Genomic DNA, 20,255 nt, shown 5'->3' with positions numbered 1-20,255 from the left:
GCTGGCTCCTACCCTAGGGGTCTTTAAGAGAGGCCAGACGAACACCTCGCTGGGGTTGTTCGACCCCAGTACTCTTTCCTGCCATGGCAGGGGGTCGGACTTGATGGTCTGTCAAGGTCCCTTCCGACCCTACAACTATGAAACTATGACTCCATACCATTTAAGAGGACTTTTATTATTAACCCTTGGAGCTGGAAAGCAGCATCTGGCCCTCCTTTGGCTACGTAAGCTACATGAATCTACAGAATCCCAGGGCCCAAAGTAAACCCTACCACCTGAGGGAAGTTTTGGTGACAGTGGTGGTTTAACCTGCACTAATCTCTCCAGCATGCAGGGAGCAGAGCCCCTTCTTAGAGTATCTAGGGGAGTAGCTTGGAAAAGAGATTCCTGGAATGTAGGTCAAGGAAGAAATCCTGCCATACCCACCAGGGGGTACAAGATGCCCAGATAACTTGTCAGACTTTCCCCACACCCTGGGAACACAGCCACACACTCAGTAAGTTGCCATGCCACAGTCAGTACTGGCCACAGACACTCACCTGTCCAAGCCCCACTTGTCCAAGTCCCAGCTGGTTTTGGCTTCCAAATAGTGATCCTTCCATTGCCTAGAGAGATTTAGCAGGGTCTCCTGCAGCTCCCCAATCCTGTAAACCAGTCAGAGCTGAAAAGAACAGACTAATACCAGCTGCCTTTCCCTGGCTCAGCTTCTGCTTTCACTGAGCTCCGATTGTTAGTATGAGTCATGAGCTCAGTGCTGTCTAAGATGCAAAGAATCCTGTCCCACAGAGCTACCGAGGTAAGCAACAGGACGTGCTTTGGTGCTGGCTGAGGGAAGGAAGTGGTTAGGGAAGCTGGGGAAGTTTTTAAAAATAATAATATCCTCCTAAGAAGCAGCTAGCTTTGGAAGCATTCAGGAGGAATGCTGGGGAAAAGGCATGTCTGCTTTAGTGTCTTCTCCTGGCCTGGAGAGGGCATGGGCACCAGTAGCAGTGGCAGCTCAGTGGCTGCTGTTACTGGAATCCCCACCTCAGCAATTGCCATCCCAGCCCACCCCTATTCCAAAATAACCTCAGACAAGAGCCCAGTGTGGTGATGCTCAAGGATGAGCTCTTAAGAGCAGGGACTGCATAGGGTTAGGTGCATGTTCCACATCTGGCACAAGTCAGGGCTGGGGCCTCTGAGTGCCAACAACAAATATGCAAACCTGGGACATGAGGCAACCCCAGACTAGCGATTTCCTTTCTACAGGGGGACCCTGCCTTGGAAAAGTACTTCCCTCCTATGCAGAACCCCAGATCAGGACCCTCCCTGCTGCTCTGCACAGGAGTTTCATAGTTGGTAGGGTCAGAAGGGACCTGAGCAGACCATCAAGTCCGACCCCCTGCCACAGGCAGGAAAGAATGCTGGGGTCAAACGACCCTGGCTAGGTGATTTTCTAGCCTCCTTTTAAAGGCCCCCAGGCTAGGAGCCAGCACCACTTCCCTTGGAAGTTGGTTCCAGATCCTAGCCACCCTGACTGTGAAGTAGTGCTTCCTGATGTCTAGCCTGAACCTACTCTCAGTCAACTTGTGGCCGTTATTCCTAGTTACTCCTGGTAGTGCTCAGGGGAACAGAGACTCTTACGTTCCCCGCTGGTCCCCCCTTGTAAGTTTATAGATGGCCACTAGATCCCCTCTCAGCCTTCTCTTGCAGAGGTTGAACAGGTTCAGGTCCCATAGCCTGTCCTCGTAGGGCTTGCCCTGCTGCCCCCTGACCATGCGAATGGCCCTCCTTTGGACCCTCTCAATGCTGTCCACATCCCTCCTGAATGCAGCGTCCAGAACTAGACGCAGTACTCCAACTGTGGCCTGACCAACGTTGCATAGAGGGGGAGGATCACCTCCTTGGACCTGCTCGTGATGCATCTGTGGATATATGCCAAAGGTGTGGTTAGCCTTCCTGACTGCTTCCTCACATTGGCAGCCCATGTTCATCATGGAATCCATGACGACTCCAAGATCCTTTTCTGCCTCTGTGCTGACTAGAAGGGAGTACCCCAGCCTGTAGGTATGGTGCTGGTTCTCCCTAGGTGCAGTACCTTGCACCTGTCAGTATTGAATCCCATCCTATTCTCATCCGTCCACCCCTATAACCTGTCCAGATCTAGTTGTAGCCTGTCCTTCCCTTCTAGCGTGCCCACCTTTCCTCACATCTTAGTATCATCCATGAATTTGAACAAGGTGCTTTTCACCCCTTGTCCAAGTCGTTGATAATGTTAAAAAGTGCAGGCCCAAGGACCGAGCCCTGGGGGACCACACTGCTCACGTCCCTCCAGGTCGAAAATGACCCGTCCACCACCACTCTCTTGGTGCAGCCCTCCAGCCAATTTCCAACCTATCTGATTGTGTAGGCATCGATGCCAGTCGCCTCATTTTTTAATGAGAATGGGGCAAGACCGTGTCAAAGGCCTTCCCAAAGTCTTAAAAGACTACGTCCACCGCGACACCTGTGTCTAAGGATTTTGTGACATGGTCATAAAAGGCAACCAGGTAGGTCTGACAGGACCTGCCTCTAATGAACCCATGTTGGTTGCCCCTAAGCATAATCTCCCCTGCTGGTCCCTCGCACATGTGCTCCTGGATAATTTTCTCAGACAGCTTCCCTAGGACCAAGGTAAGACTAACAGGCCTGTAGTTCCCCGGGTCCTCCTTCCTCCCCTTTTTGAAAATGGGGACCCCTTTGTGTCGAGTGCCGACGGGTCAGCAGCTGGCAAAGGGGGGGGTCAAAGGAAGGCAAATCTCACCTGTGCGTGTAGCCAGCCACATCAGACACAGTGGTGGAGAGGTCAATGAGCTGGCTGAAGCAGCTGATGAGGTAGATGGAGACAAAGGCGTTCTGTGGGAGAAACACACACCCAGGGTAGCAGAGCTCAGGCAGCACTGACCAGGGTGGAAGCTGCTGTGCCCACCTCCACCACCAGCAAGCAGTGATGGAGTCCATGCTCAGGCACAGGCAGCAGCCACAGGAAGGTACAGGAGTAGGACTAGATGGTCAGTCAGGCTCCAGAAGAGATGACCCAATACAGGGAAGATGACCATGAAGGAGCAGCATATTCCAGAACCTGAGAAGAGCTCCCCCTACTTCAGGCCAGGAACTCTGCCTGGGGAGACCCCTTCTGGCACCTCCACCATTCCTGCCTGCCCCTTTCAGCCCATTGCCTTTAGACTGCAGAACAGAATCAGCTTATTGCAAATGCAGAGGGAATGCAGTGACCAGCACAGAGACCTTGTGGTAGAAGTCAGGGAAGAGAAGGTCCTGGGGATCACTTTGCACCTGCCAAAAAACCTCTTTACATGTGGACTAGCACTTCCCACATGACCCTGTAACAATCCCAGCTCTCAAGAACCAGCCAGTACCACAAGAGTCAAGGCCTTTACAACCTTTAAATGAAAGTGCGTGCATCTTAGACAGCACTGAGCTCTGATTGTTAGTATGAATCATGAGCTCAGTGCTGTCTAAGATGCAAAGAATCCTGTCCCACAGAGCTACCAGAGCCCTACCGGAGAAGGTGGATAAACAAGCTGCAGCTGTTTACAGCTAGTCCATCCTTAAGTCCTGTTAAGTTCTGTCAGGCAATACTGTGACCCCTGCCAGTGCTGGGGTCAGTGCCCTTTCCAAGATTCATGATGACCATTTCCCTGCCACTGCCCTGGGAGACGGCTGCTGCTCTTTGACAGCTCTGCTTGCTTCGCAGCCTGGAATTCTGGGTGGACTATTTTTAAACACATTACCAGCCTCAAGCAGGTTTTGACCAGCTGGAAACATGTCAGGTTCTGGAGGGCCCTATCTAGGGTTTTAGTAAAGCAACGAATGCATAGGAGAGTTCAGGTTTCTAGTCAGCACGAACACAGGAACATATACAGAACATAAAATCTGGTCAAGGGGGGCAGCTGCTGTGGTTTCTGTTCAATCAGCAGAAGCAGGGAACTTGACAGTGCTGTGTGAGCCCCAGTCCTTCTCTGGTGCTTACTAGATCAGCAGAACCTGGCTTTTCACTCAAAGTAGGAAGTTCCAAGCTAGTAATACATTTAGTCACAGAACTAACCCTCCACAGATGCACAAACTCCTTGGTGCTGCTCATATGCTTCAGGTTAAATCACACATCTAAGAGTTTGCCAGCTCAGGGCTCCCTTCTCTCCCTCTTGCAAGAAAATTTCAGGAGACTATCCGCACTCAGCCAGGACTCCTGAGGGTCACCCACCTCTTTCCTGTGTCCAGACCCTTCCCTCCCACTGTGTGCTGCTCGCTCTGCTCTCAATGCCAGCAGACAGGACTCCAGCCCCTTCCAGATATTACTTTGACTCTACTCAGCCCCACCAAGCCTCATGACTAGGCCAGTCTGTGCTACTTTTCTCTGGGTGCTTGTGACCCAATGTGGGCCCTGCCCTCAGAGATTATACTGTGCTCACCTTGCTGACCAGGCTGCTCAGTTCTGTTGGAGTCAGGTCTCCATAGACACCACTGAAGATAGGAATGGCAATCACCACGTAGCTCAGGATGCTCCCCAGATAGTCAAAGGTGTTGATCCCAACTGGATACAAAACACATTAGCTGGAGCAGTGAGCACCCTCTATCCCAGGCAAATCCATATCCAGTTTCTGGGCCTAGTCAGAGCAGTCAGAGTTATTACCCTGCAGAGACTCCCAATCCCTCCCCCACAGACCAACACAAGAGACAGTGCTGAAAGCCAGAGGAACTCCTATTGTAGTACAGCCCAAGAGCAGGGATGAGGAGCCATCTGCCATCATGTAGCTTCCCCAGGCATCAGAGCAGGAAACAGCCACCCAGGAGCATCACACACACTAGGGCACTGTGGTGGGGCAAAACCTGGCCAGCCATGCATGGATGCAGGAAGGAATATTGAGGGGATCTAGGTGGTACAGAACACCACACTGCCCAGAGCTCTCAGGATTTCACCATGACTTGCAGCACTAAAGTACCAGCTTGGGTGTGGCTGAAACTGCGATCAAGTATTCCAGGGAGCACATGAATGACAGGATTTTCAGGCAGTGCCAATCCTGGAGGTACAAACTCTGCTCAGATAAGTCCTTGATGCAGCTCCTGCTCAAGCCCTCATACCCCTAAAGCAGTCCCCAGCCTCCACATGCAAATCCAAAATATTGCTCTCAACTTTACAGCCTGGATTCCATTCTTCCATGAGATCTCATACGGGCATGCCATGTGTGCTGAACTTGTTGCATGGGGTCTGACAGCCAGGGGTGGACCCAGCACTGCTGTATGTTTGTCTGTCCCTTGAGAGCCATTTGCCAACCTGATGAAGCTGCCAGATGCCTCACCACTTACTGTACAACCACAGCTCCTTGCCCATCAGCTCCCTCTGTGTCTGCAGGAGGCTCTGTAGCCTGCGGTCTGTGCGCATGTGCTCCACCCGCCCAGCTCTGCAACACAAGATAGAAGCAAGCCATGAATCTGCACAAGGCCATTAATGAGCTGGAGACCTGCAGTGACGAGAATGTTATAGACTCCAGGATGGATGGATGGATGGAAAATGTCCATCCTCACAGAATCTGGGCAGTGATTCCAGGGCAGGCCAGGCCAGGCGCCAGGCACTAAACACCCATGGTGAGACGCTTGGTAGAAGCAGGAAGTTCTAAAAAAACCCCTTTTCCAGCCCTCTTGGTGTCTGGATTCGACCTGAAGAGCTAGAAGCACAGTTAAGTCATGACAACAAGGCCTGATACCTGAATAGTGCAGGTACTTGTTCTACCTTAGCAAAACACCTTCTTGGAATCAGAGGCTGCTATGCTCCTGGAGTGAGAAAGGGGAGCAAGGTGGTAAACTAAGGAGGCAAAGGGCAGCCTGTTCTCTTGAAACCTGCTCTGTAACCCAGGAGCCTCAACCTGGCTATTCCCCTTCATCTGTTGCTATACTGGGACTGAAATGACCTGGTTACTGGTCTCCTTGTGCATGGATAGTTTGGCTCTGGTCTTCAAGCCTTCCACCACTCATCCAAGCCAAACCCTGAAAGTATTTTAAATCTAGTTTCCATTTTCCTAAAACTGCCTGATAAGTTTGATGTCAAGACACAAGGTCCTCTCCAACCCCTGCTTTAGGAAGCATTAATCTCATCACAGTCACTGCCATATTGTCAGATTTGCACACCTCCAAATACAATTGGAGAAATAAGACCTTTGTACCAGAGAGCTCAATTCATGCACTAAAATGCCTCATTTTAAGTCTCTGTGAGAAATGTTTCTCCTGATTCATAGTTTACAGCACCCCCAAGTGGCAAGAAGCAGAAAAGGCTGAAACATTTACTTTTTGAACACAGGCTGTATATATCCAGAACATCCAAACTCAGTGGTTCTCAACATTTGGAGCTCAAGGCACCCATCTTCAGATCAAAGGCACCTGTTGTAAAATGCCAGCTCTTTGTTTTCACTTGTTTCTTTGTCTACAGAAAACTAACAGAGCAATTCGTTTGTTGTAAAGAACTCAGAAAGACCACACAAGTCAGAATGTTTTTGACATTATGGATTCCTATTGGCAACTTTTGGGTTTATCTTGTGAATCATGCATAAGTGTTGACATGCTTAACAGTGCTAATATTGTGCAGCACCCCACAACACCCCTAAAAGGATTGTGCAGCACCCCACCATGCCATAACACCCTGGGTCAGAGTCACTGGTCTGGATGATTTTCTACCTCCAGCACATCTCTGCCTGGTGCCCTATGGAAGTGGCAGTGCAAGCAGGTTTTATTGTGACAATTACAGTCTATTACTGCTCAGAGCAGGCCTACATGATGCAGCAGTGAAGACCCCAGTGCCCAGAATACACTACCACTCCCAGTAGCAACATAAGGAACTAGACTGGGGACATATTTTTCTGTTAAATAAAAATCATATTATTAAATTTAAGTTTAATTATATCTTAAAAACAAACAAGCATTATTTCAAATTAATTTCAAAATCATCACAATTCATGTTCAGGTTCCAACCTAATATGATAAATTAAAATAAATATTCAAACTTCCAACTTTCAAAGAAAGTTGAGCCACTGAACTGGTGCAAGGCACTGACTAAACACCTAGACCCAGAGTTTTTCCTGAAGTGCAAAACCAGCTTCTGACATCCTTTGCCTCTTCTGCTAAGAACATTTTCTTTGCCTCAGTTCAATGCTATGATTCATTCGCTCAAAGCTGAGAAACCAACTGGAAGATAAAGCAGAGAAGCTCGTTTTTTTCCCTTCATATCAAAGAATAAAAATGAGTGGATGTGATATATCCATCCTATCACCCTGATGGATAATAACTACAACAAAATTACAATTCCTTTTGTTCAACAAATCAGTGAATGTGTTTTGGGAAATTTACCTTTTCCTCCCTCTTTATATCCAGCATTTTAAGGTAATTTAACTAATAAGTTTAAAAACTATTATGTTGGTACATAATTTTAATTAAGTTCCAATTTCCATCCAATGCAGCCTGACAAAAAATCGTAAGCAGGGTAGTTAAATAAATTAGAAACTCATTATCCACTATTTTCTACTATGACACAGTATGTAAAAATTAAGGATCACAATAAGAGTATGATTAGCTTTATTATTGCATATAGCAGTAGGGAATCCTGTCAGCAAAAATAAGATAGGACTGAAGGGGGAAAAAAAATGAACCCTTTAAAAAAAAAAAAAAAATTACAAAGCACAACTGCAAAACAAGAGCAAAATCAGCAATTTAAATCAATTCACCCAGATAGGGATTAGAACAGCAGTGGGAGAAGTGTTAAAAATTCTCACTGCAGACTATGCCAGTGAGCCATGTGCACGTGGTAGAGTGCTGGAAGCTGGACCAGCCCCTGGTGTCAGAGTTATGAAGGAAACAATCTCCCAGCACTCAGGCTAGATGGTTAAATATTTAGCTGCCCACAATCAAGCCCTCCACTCCAGACCACATCAAGGTGGGAACAGCCATTCTTATGAAATGCCTTATAGATCTAAAAGAGGCGGGTGAGGAGCACGTGAATGAAATTTATGGGGAACACTGAGCTGGGAGATGCTGCAGACACTGTACAGCACAGGGCAAAAGCGGCCTATGAAGGGACACACTATTCTGGGCACCTCAGTCAGACTGAAAAACCTAGTACGGGGAACAGCAACAAAAACAGTGTTGGAAGGGGAAAGGAAAGCGGGGGCAGGGACCTGAGTTAGTGGGAAAAACAGTACAGCACTAGAGAACAGGACAATACCTACCTGAAGGAGAGGAATCGTTGGTGTAGTACGGCGAGACAGAAATCAAAAAGGGGAACCGAGCTTGGAGATGGTGTGTGGCTAAGCACTAGAACATGGTCTGTGGGTCCCCGGACAATTCTACTCTGGATGCCAAGGCTGGTGTGAGGGTAGGTTGTTCCTCCCCAGCTTGTATGACTGTAACACATCTAGTTGTGCTAATATAGGGCCGGAGAACTGGTCTGTTAAAGGAGACTGCACAACCTCTGGGATTACAGCTGGGAGAGGCATAAGGGAGGACTAGGGTCAGGGTTTTTCAACCTTTTTGGGTCAGTATACTGGACAGTGGCTGGACACGGAGCAAGGGAGGGGGGTGAAGGGTGGCATGCGGCCAAATGTAGAGCGGCAGCAGTGCAGGATTGTGCATGGCAGTGCTGTCCCCGCCCACGCGAGTGTACCCCCTAGGGCCTTCTCAAGTACTCCCAGCTGACAACCCCTGGACTAGGTCAAATGAGCAGTAGCAGCAACTTAGAGGGGGACAGGGGTACGGCAGCAGGTGATGTCCTTCCCCAAGTGTTCTGGGAGGTTGGAGCTGAGCAATTATCCTTAGGCTTGGAAGACAGATGGATGCATCCTTCACTTACCTGTAGAAAGCTGCTGGCTCTGCATTGACACGAATCTGCATGTGTTTGAACCTGCACAACCCAAAGCAAAATATGAGGATCTGTATGGAACCCCACTGGGCTGGAGAATGAATATCCCCGCCAGAGAAAACCCATCCCTGCTCCTGCCACAGCACCAACCCTACAGAGTCCTAGAGGATACAGGAAAGGGTCTGGATGGGTCTGGAGCATTAAGCATGGGCCAGCAAAACCCTGAAAAATGTGCAGGTATCATCATCCCAGATCAGCCTAAATGTCCACATATTTTGATAGCCTACACATACCCTGCAGCCAAGGGCATCCCACCACCTGGCACAGCAGAGTATCCCAGCTCCTGTTTGCTAGCCCAGGGTCTCTACCATTAATTCACCCCAGTGGTATAAGAACACATGCAGTCTGGTATCCCCACACTGCACCAGATCACTAGTTGGTACATCTGGATGCTGGACACTTCAGTGGAAACTGTAAAATCCTTCCAGTGCACCTGGTCAGAGATCCAGCAATTTTATGGAGGGGGTAGAAAAGAAGAGAATGCCTGAAGCACAGGGAATGAAAAAAAACCTAGGATTGGGAGCAATTTCAGTCATATCATGAAGGTTAAGTGTATTCAGGTCACGGTGGTGGAAAAACAGAAGCTGTACAGATCTTAGGCACCATGCTGACTGATTAACAAACTTGAACCAAGATCTCTTCTAAAAGCAGCTCTGTGCACTTTGTGCTCCATAGCTTTCAATGCATTAGCAGAGGCAACAGCAGCAGCAGAGATGGGTAAATGAATAATGGTGGAAAATTAGAACACCAGAGGCTCAGGGACACTACCTGGTCCAGTTAGCAGATTGGGAATCGGTGGACTGAATTCAGAAGATTGCACTGGGCAGATAGGGCTTGATGAGATTGAGTCCAGTGGGCTGGTTGTGGGAACTAAGGCTCTGAGGAAAGTTGCTGGCGATTAAGAGGGAACATGATAACCATCTTAAAATATCTGAAGACCTCCCATAAGACATAGGGAAATACCTTTTCTCATCTTGCAAAGAGCAGAACATGGACCAATGGCTTGAAGCTGCAGCAAAGTAAGGAAGGCCAAAGTGCAACTGGAGTTGCAGCTAGTGAGGGATGTGAAGGGTAACAAGAAAGGTTTCTACAAATATGTCGATAGCAAGAGGAAGATCAGGGAAAGTGTGGGTCCCTTACTGAATGGGGGAGGCAACCTTGTGACAGAGGATGAAGAAAAAGCTGAAGTGCTCAATGCCTTTTTGCTTCAGTCTTCACAGGCAAGGTCAGTTCCCAGACTACTGCGTCTGACAGCACAGTTTGGGGAGCAGGTAAGCATCCCTCAGTAGCGAAAGAACAGGTTAGGGACTACTTAGAAAAGCTGGACGTGCACAGGTCCATGGGGCCAGATGGGATGTACCTGAGGGTGCTGAGGGAGTTGCCTGGTGTGACTCCAGAGCCATTGGCCATCATCTTTGAAAACCCATGGTGATCAGGAGAGGTCCCGGATGACTGGAAAAGGGCAAATATAGTGCCCATATTTAAGAAAGGGGAAAAGGAGGATCCAGGGAACTACAGACCAGTCAGCCTCACCTTAGACCCTGGAAAAATCATGGAGCAGACCCTCAAGGAATCCATTTCTAAGTACTTGGAGGAGAAAAAGGTGATTAGGAACAGTCAACCTGACCAACTTGATTGCCTTCTATGACAAGGTGACTAGCTCTGGGGATGCAGGGAGACCAGTAGTTGTGGTGTACCGTGATTTTAGCAAGGCTTTTGTTATGATCTCCCACAGCATTCTTGCAGGCAAGCTAAGGAAGTATGGGCTGGATGAATGGACTGTAAGGTGGACAGAAAACTGGCTGGATCATCAGGCTCAGAGTAGTAATCAATGGCTCGCTGTCTAGTTGGCAGCTGGTATCAAGTGGAGTGCTCCAGGGGTCAGTCCTGGGGTCGGTTTTGTTTAATGTCTTTATAAACAACCTGGAAGATGGCATAGAGTAAACCCTCAGCAAGTCTGCAGATGACACCAAGCTGGGGCGAGTGGTAGGGACACTGGAGGGTAGGGCTAGGATTCAGAGTGACCTTGACAAATTGGAGAATTGGGCCAAAAGGAATCTCATGAAGTTCAACAAGGACAAATGCAAAGTCCTGCACTTAGGATGGAACAATCCCATGCACCACTACAGGCTGGGGATTGACTGGCTGGGCAGTAGCTCTGCAGAAAAGGATCTAGGGGTTATAGTGGACAATAAAAGAAGTCTAACGGCATGCTAGGCTGCATTGGTAGTTGTGTTGCCAGTAGGTCAAGGGAAGTGATTATTCCCTTATATTCAGCACTGGTGAGGCCACATCTGGAGTACTGTGTTCAGTTTTGGGCCCCCCACTACAGAAAGAATGTGGACAAATTGGAGAGTCTAGTGGGAGGCAACAAAATGGTGAAGGGGCTGGGGGACATGACTGATGTGGAAAGACTGAGAGAACTGGGCTGATTTAGTCTAGAGAAGAGGAGACTGAGAGGGGACTTAATAGCAGCTTTCAACTACCTGAAGGGGAGATCCAAAGAGGATGGATCCAGACTGTTCTCAGTGGTGGCAGATGACAGAACAAGGGGCAATGGGCTCAAGTTGCTACGAGGGAAGTTTAGGTTAGATATGAGGGAGAATTTCTCACTAGGAGGGTAATAAAACACTGTAACAGGTTACCCAGAGAGATGGTGGAATCTCCATCCTTGGAGGTTTCTAAGACCTGGCTAGACAAATCTTTGGCTGGGATGATCTAGTTGGGGATGGTCCTGCTTTGAGCAGGGGGTTGGACTGGATGACCTCCTGAGGTCCCTTCCAACCATAACTTTCTATGATTCAAAGTAAGTTCAGACTGGATATCAGGAAAACTGTTAGTACAGTGCAGCAGTGGAAACATACTGGCTAAGGAATGTGTGGAGTCTCCATCACTGAAGGTTTTCAAGAGGAGGCTGGATAAGCATTACTCAAGGATGATCTACGGGTGCTCTGTAAAGAAGAACAGGTGGAAGCCCAGGAGCTCTCCCAACTCTCTCCCCACAGATGACTGGGAGACTGAGAGAAGAGCTCTGCAGCCCAAAGAAGGTAGATTTGGAGAGGACCATGCTCAGCAGCAAGAAGATAAAGCAGAGCTACACAGCTGGCTTAGTTATGAAAGATTAAAGCAGCTGGGATAAGTTTAGGGGAGGGGATACAAAAGGGGAGCTCTGGTTCTTCAGTTAGAAGGTGTGATTTACCGAGTTATGCTTGCTGCCCCAGGCTGCAGTGCAGAACAGAAGGCGTTCAGTTTTTCCCGTGCTTCTGGATTTTGCCAGTTGCTACATGGGGCCGGGAAATAATTTTTGGGGGGGGACAGCAAAACTGTAACCCTGGAAGACTACTCCACCATGCACTCACCTGAAATCCCCCTCCAGCTTCTCCTGTTGCACCAATTTTGAAACAATGGGGCTCATCAGCATCTTGTTAACAACTGTCCCAATGACAAAATACCCAAAGATACTCACTGGGCCCAGCCAGCCGGTGCTAAGTGGGGAGAAGGAAAGAGGTTAGCTAGCCAACCAGGGGGAACTACGCTCCAGCACACTACAGTAGGGAAAGCAGTCAGGGCTACACAGCTATTTAAGGATGTGAACCTTAGTACACTCAGGCTGGGAACTATATCTCCAACTATGGTCAAAGCCACCTCCATCACACTAGTGCCAGGAATTGCACATCCAATATGCTAGGGCCCAGACCAAGATCTGAGCAGTGAAGCACCCCAGAGAGTATGAAATGAGCTCCATCAGGCACCGTCTTTCAGTGAGAAGGTGCAGAGTACTTACCTGTGAAAGCACTGATAGGTGTAGTATGCTAGTGTGAAGGGAGAGATGATGAGCTTGCTGGCCATGGAGCTAAGCTGTCTGCAGAACCTCTCCACATCCTGGCTGATTCGCTGGTCTCTGTTCAACAACAGAACAGTACTGACTCTTAAAGCCAATTACAAAAGCAAGAGCAAGATATAATAATAAATCCCCATGAGGACCAGCCAGTTCAGGTCCCCTGACGTCTGGGCAGGATTGTCAACTGATTAGTCCTCAGAGGATTTATCCAGTGTAGTTTTGAAGGAAGCTACTAGTGGGGCTCCCACCACTTGCCTTGGGAAATGATTCCCCACCCTAGTGAGATTCATTAAGATGCCACTGCCCTCACCAAGAAAAGATGTTCCCTCTCTTACCTTCATCTAACTTCTGTGTCCCACCCCAATAAATTCCCCCATCACCTCTCCCCTTCCCTGGTGTTCACAGCCTGTGCACCCTTGGCCACTCTCACTCATTTTTCAGGGCCCACCTGCTCTACAAAAATCACTGTGACATGCAAAACTTTTGGCCTGAGCACATATTCCTGTTAACAACATAGCTGGGTCCCATCCAGACTGTGTCCAGTGGCGGACTGAATTTTGGTTGAACTGTATGCTGGCCCTTAGCCACCATCTGGATATTTTAAAGCTTTCCCTATAAATCAATTCTTCCAGCTACTGATCATTTCCACTCCTCTTTCCCAAACTCCTTCTAGTTTGTCAACATCAAGCAAGGAAGGAAGTGCCTTGAACAGAAGGCAGTGTTCTAGGCCTGGCTGAAAGCCAAAGGAGCACTCCTCTTTCTGCTCTGCAGTCCCAAAGCAGCAATGGCTTTTAAGTTTTTGCAGCCAGAAAACACTGATCTAACTGCTGCTGCTTGTCCTTGTTTCTGTGAAGTGCTTGTAACTGTGGCACTCAAGTTACATTTTAACTTAGACTATGGACTCCCAGCAGATGTTTTCCTTCCTTTATCTGTTGAGCAACATTCATGGCACAACATAAATAAAACTGATTCAGAAGCCATGCTAGAACCTAGAAGTGTCTGGATGTCCAGGGCAATTCCTTATCTCCCCAAGTGCAGAGGAGACAGAGTGAGAAAGAACTGTGATAGGATCCAGCTCGACTCATATAATGCCAACTAACCAGCATGCCAATCCTACAGCCCTAGAAATAGCACAAGAAGCAACGGGAAGCTCCCACTTTTATACAGTAAAGCATAGAGGTTATGGTAACAAGCCAACAGGTCAATTGGGGAGAACAGGTAAAAGGTAAAGAAATATCAATACTGTGGTAACATATACCCAGCACCTTAATTTCTCTCCTATATTTCTGGAGGTGTCCCCAATCAAGCCTTTAGTCCCTAGAGCGCTTAAACATCAGCCTGCAGATGCCCCCAAGTCTGATACCAGCTCTTTCAGTCCACAGTCCTGGCTGACCAAACCAGTGAGATCTCCAGCTCCTCTGTGTAGGGCTGACCAGGTTCCATGTGTACACTGCTCTCTCTTCCCCTTACTCCAGCCTCATGCTTCCTCTTCCTTTTTCCCTTGCCCCCCATGGAGCTGGGGTTTTCTGAGAGTTGCAGACATCAGAGCTCTGCAGACTACCCCCTGGTTCCACCTGCTGTTACACATATTATGTTCACATTACACAAGAAACCTCTTCTCACACAGATTCCCCAAGGATAACCCATCAACGATGCTTCTGTGAAGAAGTATTATTGATAATGAGCAGCAGGTGTTTGGGTGGGGGATGGGATTGAAGCGTACATTGCAGCAAACCAATAAACTAATTCTGCTGAAGAATTTATGAGCTGCTGTGGTAAAGCTTGGTGTTTCTGTCAAAGGCCTAGGGACCTTGTTACAGTGCAAATCATTAGAGTCATAGGTTTGGGAAGGCCTTAAGACATCATCTAGCCCAACGGTACTCAACCTTCTAGTCCCCACGGACTGAATGAGTGGTACTGAGGCAGTTTACAGGCTGGATCCCATGGGCAGGGTCAGTCTGCGGGCCAGATTCAGCATGGGGTCAGTATGTGGGGTTGGTCTACAGATACAATCTTGCACACCAGATCTGGTTCTATGTGTTAGCAATTAATGCTGCCATGGCTCCCTGATGCCAAATATCCAGACCTGTGGGGAGCCCCACTGGCCAGAGGTTGAGCACCACTGATCTAGTCCAACCCACTGCAAAGATCCAGAACTGCTCTTCCTGGACCATCCCAGACAGCTGCCTGTTCAGCCTCCTTTTGAAAACCTTCAATGAAAGATTTTGCAACTCCCCTCAGCAGCTTGATCCCCTGCTTACTGCTCTTATAGTTAAGCAGGGCTTCCTGAGATTTGATGCAGATTTGCTTTGCTGAAGTTCACACACATTGCTACGTGTCCTGCCTTGGGTGGCAAGGAAGAACAACTTTGTTTAGCAGCCATTCATATGCACACGGAATAGAACCCAGGTCTGCTCCCAAGTAAGGGCTCTAACCACTGATCCAAAGAATCACAGAAAATATGGGTTGAAAGGGACCTCAGGAGGTCACTTTGTCCAACCCCCTGCTCAAAACAGGACCAGCACCAACTAGACCATCCCAGCCAAGGCTATGTCGAGCTGAGTCTTAAAAACCTCCAAGGACAGAGATTCTACCATCTCTCTAGGTAACTGTTCCAGTGCTTCACCACTCTCCTAGTGAGAAAGCTTTTCCTAATACCGTATCCAACCTAAACCTCCCTTGCTGCAACTTGAGACCATTGCTCCTTGTTCTGTCATGTCACCACTGAAAACAGTCTAGCTCCATCCTCTTTCGAACCCCACTTCAGGTAGCTGAACGCTGCTATTAAATCCCCTCCATCTTCTCTTCTGCATACTAAATAAGCCCAGTTCCTTCACCCTCTCCTCAGAAGTCGTGTGTCCCAGCCCCCTAACCATTTTCGTTGCCCTCCACTGGACTCTCTCTAACTTGCCCACATCCTTTCAATAGTGGTGGACCTAAAACTAGACACAGCATTGCAGATGTGGCCTCACCAGTGCAGAGTATAGGGGAATAATTACTTCCCTTGATCGGTTGGCAACACTCCTACTAATGCAGTCCGGTATGCCATTAGCCATCTTGGCAACAACAGAATACTGCTGACTCATATCCATCTTATTGCTCACTGTAACCCCCAAGTCTTTATCTGCAAATATGCTGCTTAGCCAGATGGCCCCAAGCAACTGTGGAGCCAGGTTCATTCACATTTGAGTCTTCAGGCACACTCCAAGGATAAAAACTAAATACAACTCATAAAGGACCTCTGGCTCCTCTCCTAGCAGGAATAACCAGGCAACACACATGCTTTTTTGGCCTAATGCATGCTCTGCATTGGCCTCTATATGTGCGAGGCACCCTACAGTTTGACAACAAGCACTGAGTTCCAAACCCATTCTTGCCTTATTGACCCAGTACAAAGTTTAGTCACCAGAAATATTGCTGGAGGCAGCTCCCACGATTGCTAGGGATTGTGGTTCAAATCCATTCCCTCCTTGCCTGCTCCTGCACCTCCATCCCACATAGCCATGGTGCTACATCACTTAGCTACAGGAAAACCCTCAGTTGACTACGTCACCATTAATAAATACAGCTTCCAGTAAGCAGCCATTTCCTGTACTTATCACGGGGCTCAATCTGGTTCCTCAGGAGGGGTCACCAGTGAGATAAGTATGCAAGGATCCATGTCAAAAGCAGATTCTTGAGCCTATAGGCAGGGCTCTGTGAATGTCACAGTGCCTCATAACTTACTACATAACCAGTTCTTTTTAATTCACTCCAAATTTTTGTTCCAGGACCTGAACTTACTTTTAAACAGAAGACAAAGTAGGGTCCCTTAGCTCTGCAATCTATGATTGAGTGCAACTCTTGTAGTGCTGTCTACAGCAGGGTGGGCAAAATGGTGGATCTGGCTGGCGGCTGGACTCGATTTCCCAGTAGCCCCGACCACATGGCTGGGGCCACTTTCCATAGAAACTCCAGCAGCCACCATCCTCCCATTGCACAAGGCTGGGGTTTCCGTGGAAACCAGCCCCAGCAGCAGTGGCAGGACACTTGGCAAGGCGTGAGCTGCTCCAGAGCCGGGCTGGAATTTTGCAGCTGTGACAGTGCAGTCCAGAGCCAGGTCAGAGCTATGATCCGCAGCCTGCATGTCCCTACCCAGGGCATGTAGGCTGCAGATAGTGGTGCTGCCCTGGCTCTGAATTACACCATCACTGCTATAAGGACCTGTGCCGCAAACCCTGCCAGGAGGGGCAGCGCTAGGTGGGGTGTTGGGAGGGCTATAGCCACCCCAAAATTCCCCACAGCCCCCCTCCCAGCAGCACCGCTGCAGCCACTTCCCACCTTACACAGGTGGCAGCAGCTGAGTCCGCCGCACTCCCAACTGCAGCATAGCGCCCCCCTCTGCCTGCCAGCGCTGCTGGGGCCAGTCTCCACAGAAACCCTGGCCCCATGCTATCACAGCATGGCTGGTGCTGGGGTCTCCATGGAAAATTGGCCCCAGCCACACAAGCAGGGGCTCCTGGGAAATGGAGTCCACTGCTGGCCAGATCCAACTCATGACCAGACTTTGCCCGCCCATAGTGGCCTATGTGGTAGTGGAGTACAATTGGGAAAGGAGTTCTCAGGGTTTGGTGAGATGAGTTATGAGGAATTCAGCTCTCCACCCACTACTTCAACTACTACCCCAAACACTGCCCAAAAGGGGAAGGGGGAAATGCAGCCCTTATCCAGTACTGCACCCTCTCTGCAAAACACAAAATCAGTTTCTGAGCCTTTCCAGAGGTCACGCACCCAAAGAATCCTCTCTCTGCTGTCAGGACCTGCAGCTGATTAAAATCATGGGTAATTTAAGGTCCAAATAAACAAGGGAGAGAATCCTACGTGTACTGAACTGTGAAGAGGGAAGGGAAGGGTAGAGGACCCCTGCCACAACATAGCACACCTACCAGGAGAGAAGCCAGGCCTTGTAAAAAGGGATGGATGGGGTCAGCAGCAGAGGCCTGATACAAGAACAGCAGCACCTTCGGCCAACCTGAGGGTAGGGTACAGCAGTGACAGTTCTCTACAGAGCTCTACCTGCCTCCCACAAGGCACCAGGCAGAGAGCCTGAACCACCCGCCTCTGGAAAAAACATGAAGTAGAAACACACACCCTCACACACACAGCTCCAATCAGCATCCTACCCAAGGCAGCCACACCCAGACATGTCAAGAAAGTGAGGGGCAGATCAGTAGGTGCCAAGCAAGGTGGGAAGAAGCTGCAAGCAGCCTACGGGTTATCGATGTCCTCGTGCAGCACATTCAGAGTATAATACACCTGGCCCTCAAAATATTGGCAGTGAAGGTCCTCAGTGAGAGTCTTCCTCCAGCTCACGTACATCAGGTTACTGATAAACTGGTCAAAGCTTTTCAGCTGAGGGGGGAGAGGCAAGATAGAGAAAGAACATGAGAAGCAGGCAAGACGATCACTTCACACCAAAAACTGGAACGATTCAGTGACAAAAAGGCAATAGGCCCATCCCACAACTCGCTGCCTACATGGGGCAGGAGGAGCCTCAGATCCCTCAGCAGTGGGGCCAGCTGAACACAGCCCTATGCTTCATCCCAAGCATCAAGATGCTTCCTGTGATGCTGGGCAGGGAGTGTCCTAGAGGCAGGGTGCTCCTGGGAATGCCTCATATCTAGCTTTCGAGTCAGCAGCAAAGGCCTTGCCTCCTACAGCACATCATATTATCACATCATGGCACCTCCTCCCTCCCTGCAGGGACTTGATCCCAAGAGCAGGACACAGCACCATATCTTATCAAAGGTCCCAAGTTCTCGGGGGGGGAGGGGGAGGCTGGTCTGAGAGTGTGCATTGCAGCAAAGGGAGGCTTATCTCTCATGGGGTCACACTCTGCTCCCTCCCACCCTTCCAGGGAGAGTATTCCTCATTACTGTAGGACTCTTTGCTCTCCCTACCTCACAAGCACTTGAGGAGAGGCCTCCCTTACCGTGGAATTGACTACAATGAGAACCAGGGCAATCGCAGTCAGAGTTTTGAATCCAGACAAGTCCTTGTTTCCCAGGACGCCATAGTACTGGCTGGGGATCAGTCCCACTTGGTAAATAACCAACTGTTCTGGGAGGCAACAAGCAAACATAAGGGAACAGTGAAGGTCTGAGAAAGCAGTAGAGCCTTGAAGCTTGCACCAAGGCTTAGACACCCCCCAGTCCCAACTGTTCAGTCACTTACCCAACAAGGTAACACACAGCAGGGTCAGAAACATCAGCACATTCTGGGAAGACCATTTTGGAAACAAGACGGCCTGAATCCTCAAAAAACGTTGCAAGAACTTCAGATCCAGCTGGGGCCGGGACTGAGGTCTAGTACAAGACGTAAACAAAGCAGAGAACTGAAGCAAACAAGCAGGGTTCTTAGAATGTGCTTTCCTGATCCTGTCTGAACAGAAAGGTATCCATCCCTGCTTCTCTGGAACCAGACCCTATCAACGGTTCCTTCCTCTACCTCAAGAGAGACACCTTAAGTCTCTAGGGACAGTTGAAGAAGATATGGACCAGTTTTGATGTACCAGGTGCGTACTGACCCTCAAAATGAAGGCATGTATATACCCTCAGTTGCATCCATAAGAACTCATCTGCTGGGGACACCACACCAGAACCTTTGTGCTGGAAGATGCCAAGAAGCTGCTGCTGCTAGATGGTGCGTTATGGTACTACATATAATTTAATTTTTTGTTTTTTATTCTTTTTTATTTTTCCTGAGTCTTCTCTGGCCTGGACTAGACTTGGCCTTCAGCACACCCCAGGAGCCAGGCAAGGGCTTTGGGTTTAGGCCGCAACATCTGAGAGGGCGGGGCGGGCTCTCCACACAGGCCTTGTCCACATTCACCTGCTTCTACCATCAAATGTTCTAGCAGCAGACATCAGCTACCACCACCACCACACACATCCACGTGGCTCTGGCAGCTGCACACAGTAGAGTGCACCTTGGGGAAGCACCATCACCTGATGAAACTGTGTTAGCCAAGAGGTGTGGGAGTGTCCATGCATGGCTTTTACCAGCTGGTGAAGAACAGCAGAAGCCTTACCTCATTCAGCAAAGGCGATTTAACTTTGTCAGCAGAGGTTCTGCCCCCACAGAGGCGCTCCAAGCATAGGCACATTCAAATTTTTGCCAGAACTGGATTTCTACCAGCAAAACTCTGCAGTGCAGAATGGCCATGAGCATGAATGAGGGCAGCTGCCCTGGTAGTCTCCATCTCCCCCAGACTATTCTGCACTCTGGCAACATGCAAAAAGCTTATCATGTCAATGAAATAGCTGAACTAGACAAGAAAGGTGGGCCCATCTAGGGGAGGCTGAAGCCCATTCATATGCATTCCCAGGGAAAGCTGCCAGCCTGACTGTTGACTTGCATCCGTCAGCCTAAGCAAAGTGCTAAAGCTAAAAAAAAGCCTTCTTCCGGGGGGGGGGGGGGGGGGGGAGATCACTCCCC

At 49.0% G+C, this 20,255-nt stretch overlaps 1 protein-coding gene across 18 annotated transcripts in view; it reads right to left on the bottom strand.

Moving 5' to 3' along the window:
* ABCD4 (ATP binding cassette subfamily D member 4) overlaps positions 1-20,255 on the bottom strand; it is a 30,585-nt gene that overhangs the window by 9,205 nt on the left and 1,125 nt on the right. For 6 of the 18 annotated variants that reach the window (XR_003093454.1, XR_003093463.1, XR_003093467.1 and 3 more), the window contains exons 2-11: positions 18,993-19,123; positions 18,751-18,878; positions 18,031-18,170; positions 12,723-12,839; positions 12,298-12,423; positions 8,870-8,920; positions 5,344-5,438; positions 4,449-4,570; positions 2,783-2,874; positions 540-644 (exon numbers count right to left, since the gene is read on the bottom strand). Coding sequence is in view for 15 of the 18 variants with exons in the window: in XM_025201185.1 (XP_025056970.1) it covers positions 540-644; positions 2,783-2,874; positions 4,449-4,570; positions 5,344-5,438; positions 8,870-8,920; positions 12,298-12,423; positions 12,723-12,839; positions 18,031-18,170; positions 18,751-18,878; positions 18,993-19,123 (1,107 nt within the window). In the remaining 3 variants the exon portion in view is untranslated. The other 12 variants (XM_025201134.1, XM_025201144.1, XM_025201166.1 and 9 more) reach the window with 10 other exon arrangements.

Source organism: Alligator sinensis, unplaced genomic scaffold, assembly GCF_000455745.1.
Source record: "Alligator sinensis unplaced genomic scaffold, ASM45574v1 scaffold280_1, whole genome shotgun sequence".
Taxonomy (NCBI): Eukaryota; Metazoa; Chordata; order Crocodylia; family Alligatoridae; genus Alligator; species Alligator sinensis.
Note: the sequence above shows the minus strand (reverse complement) of the source record. Positions and strands in the feature narration are given on the sequence as shown.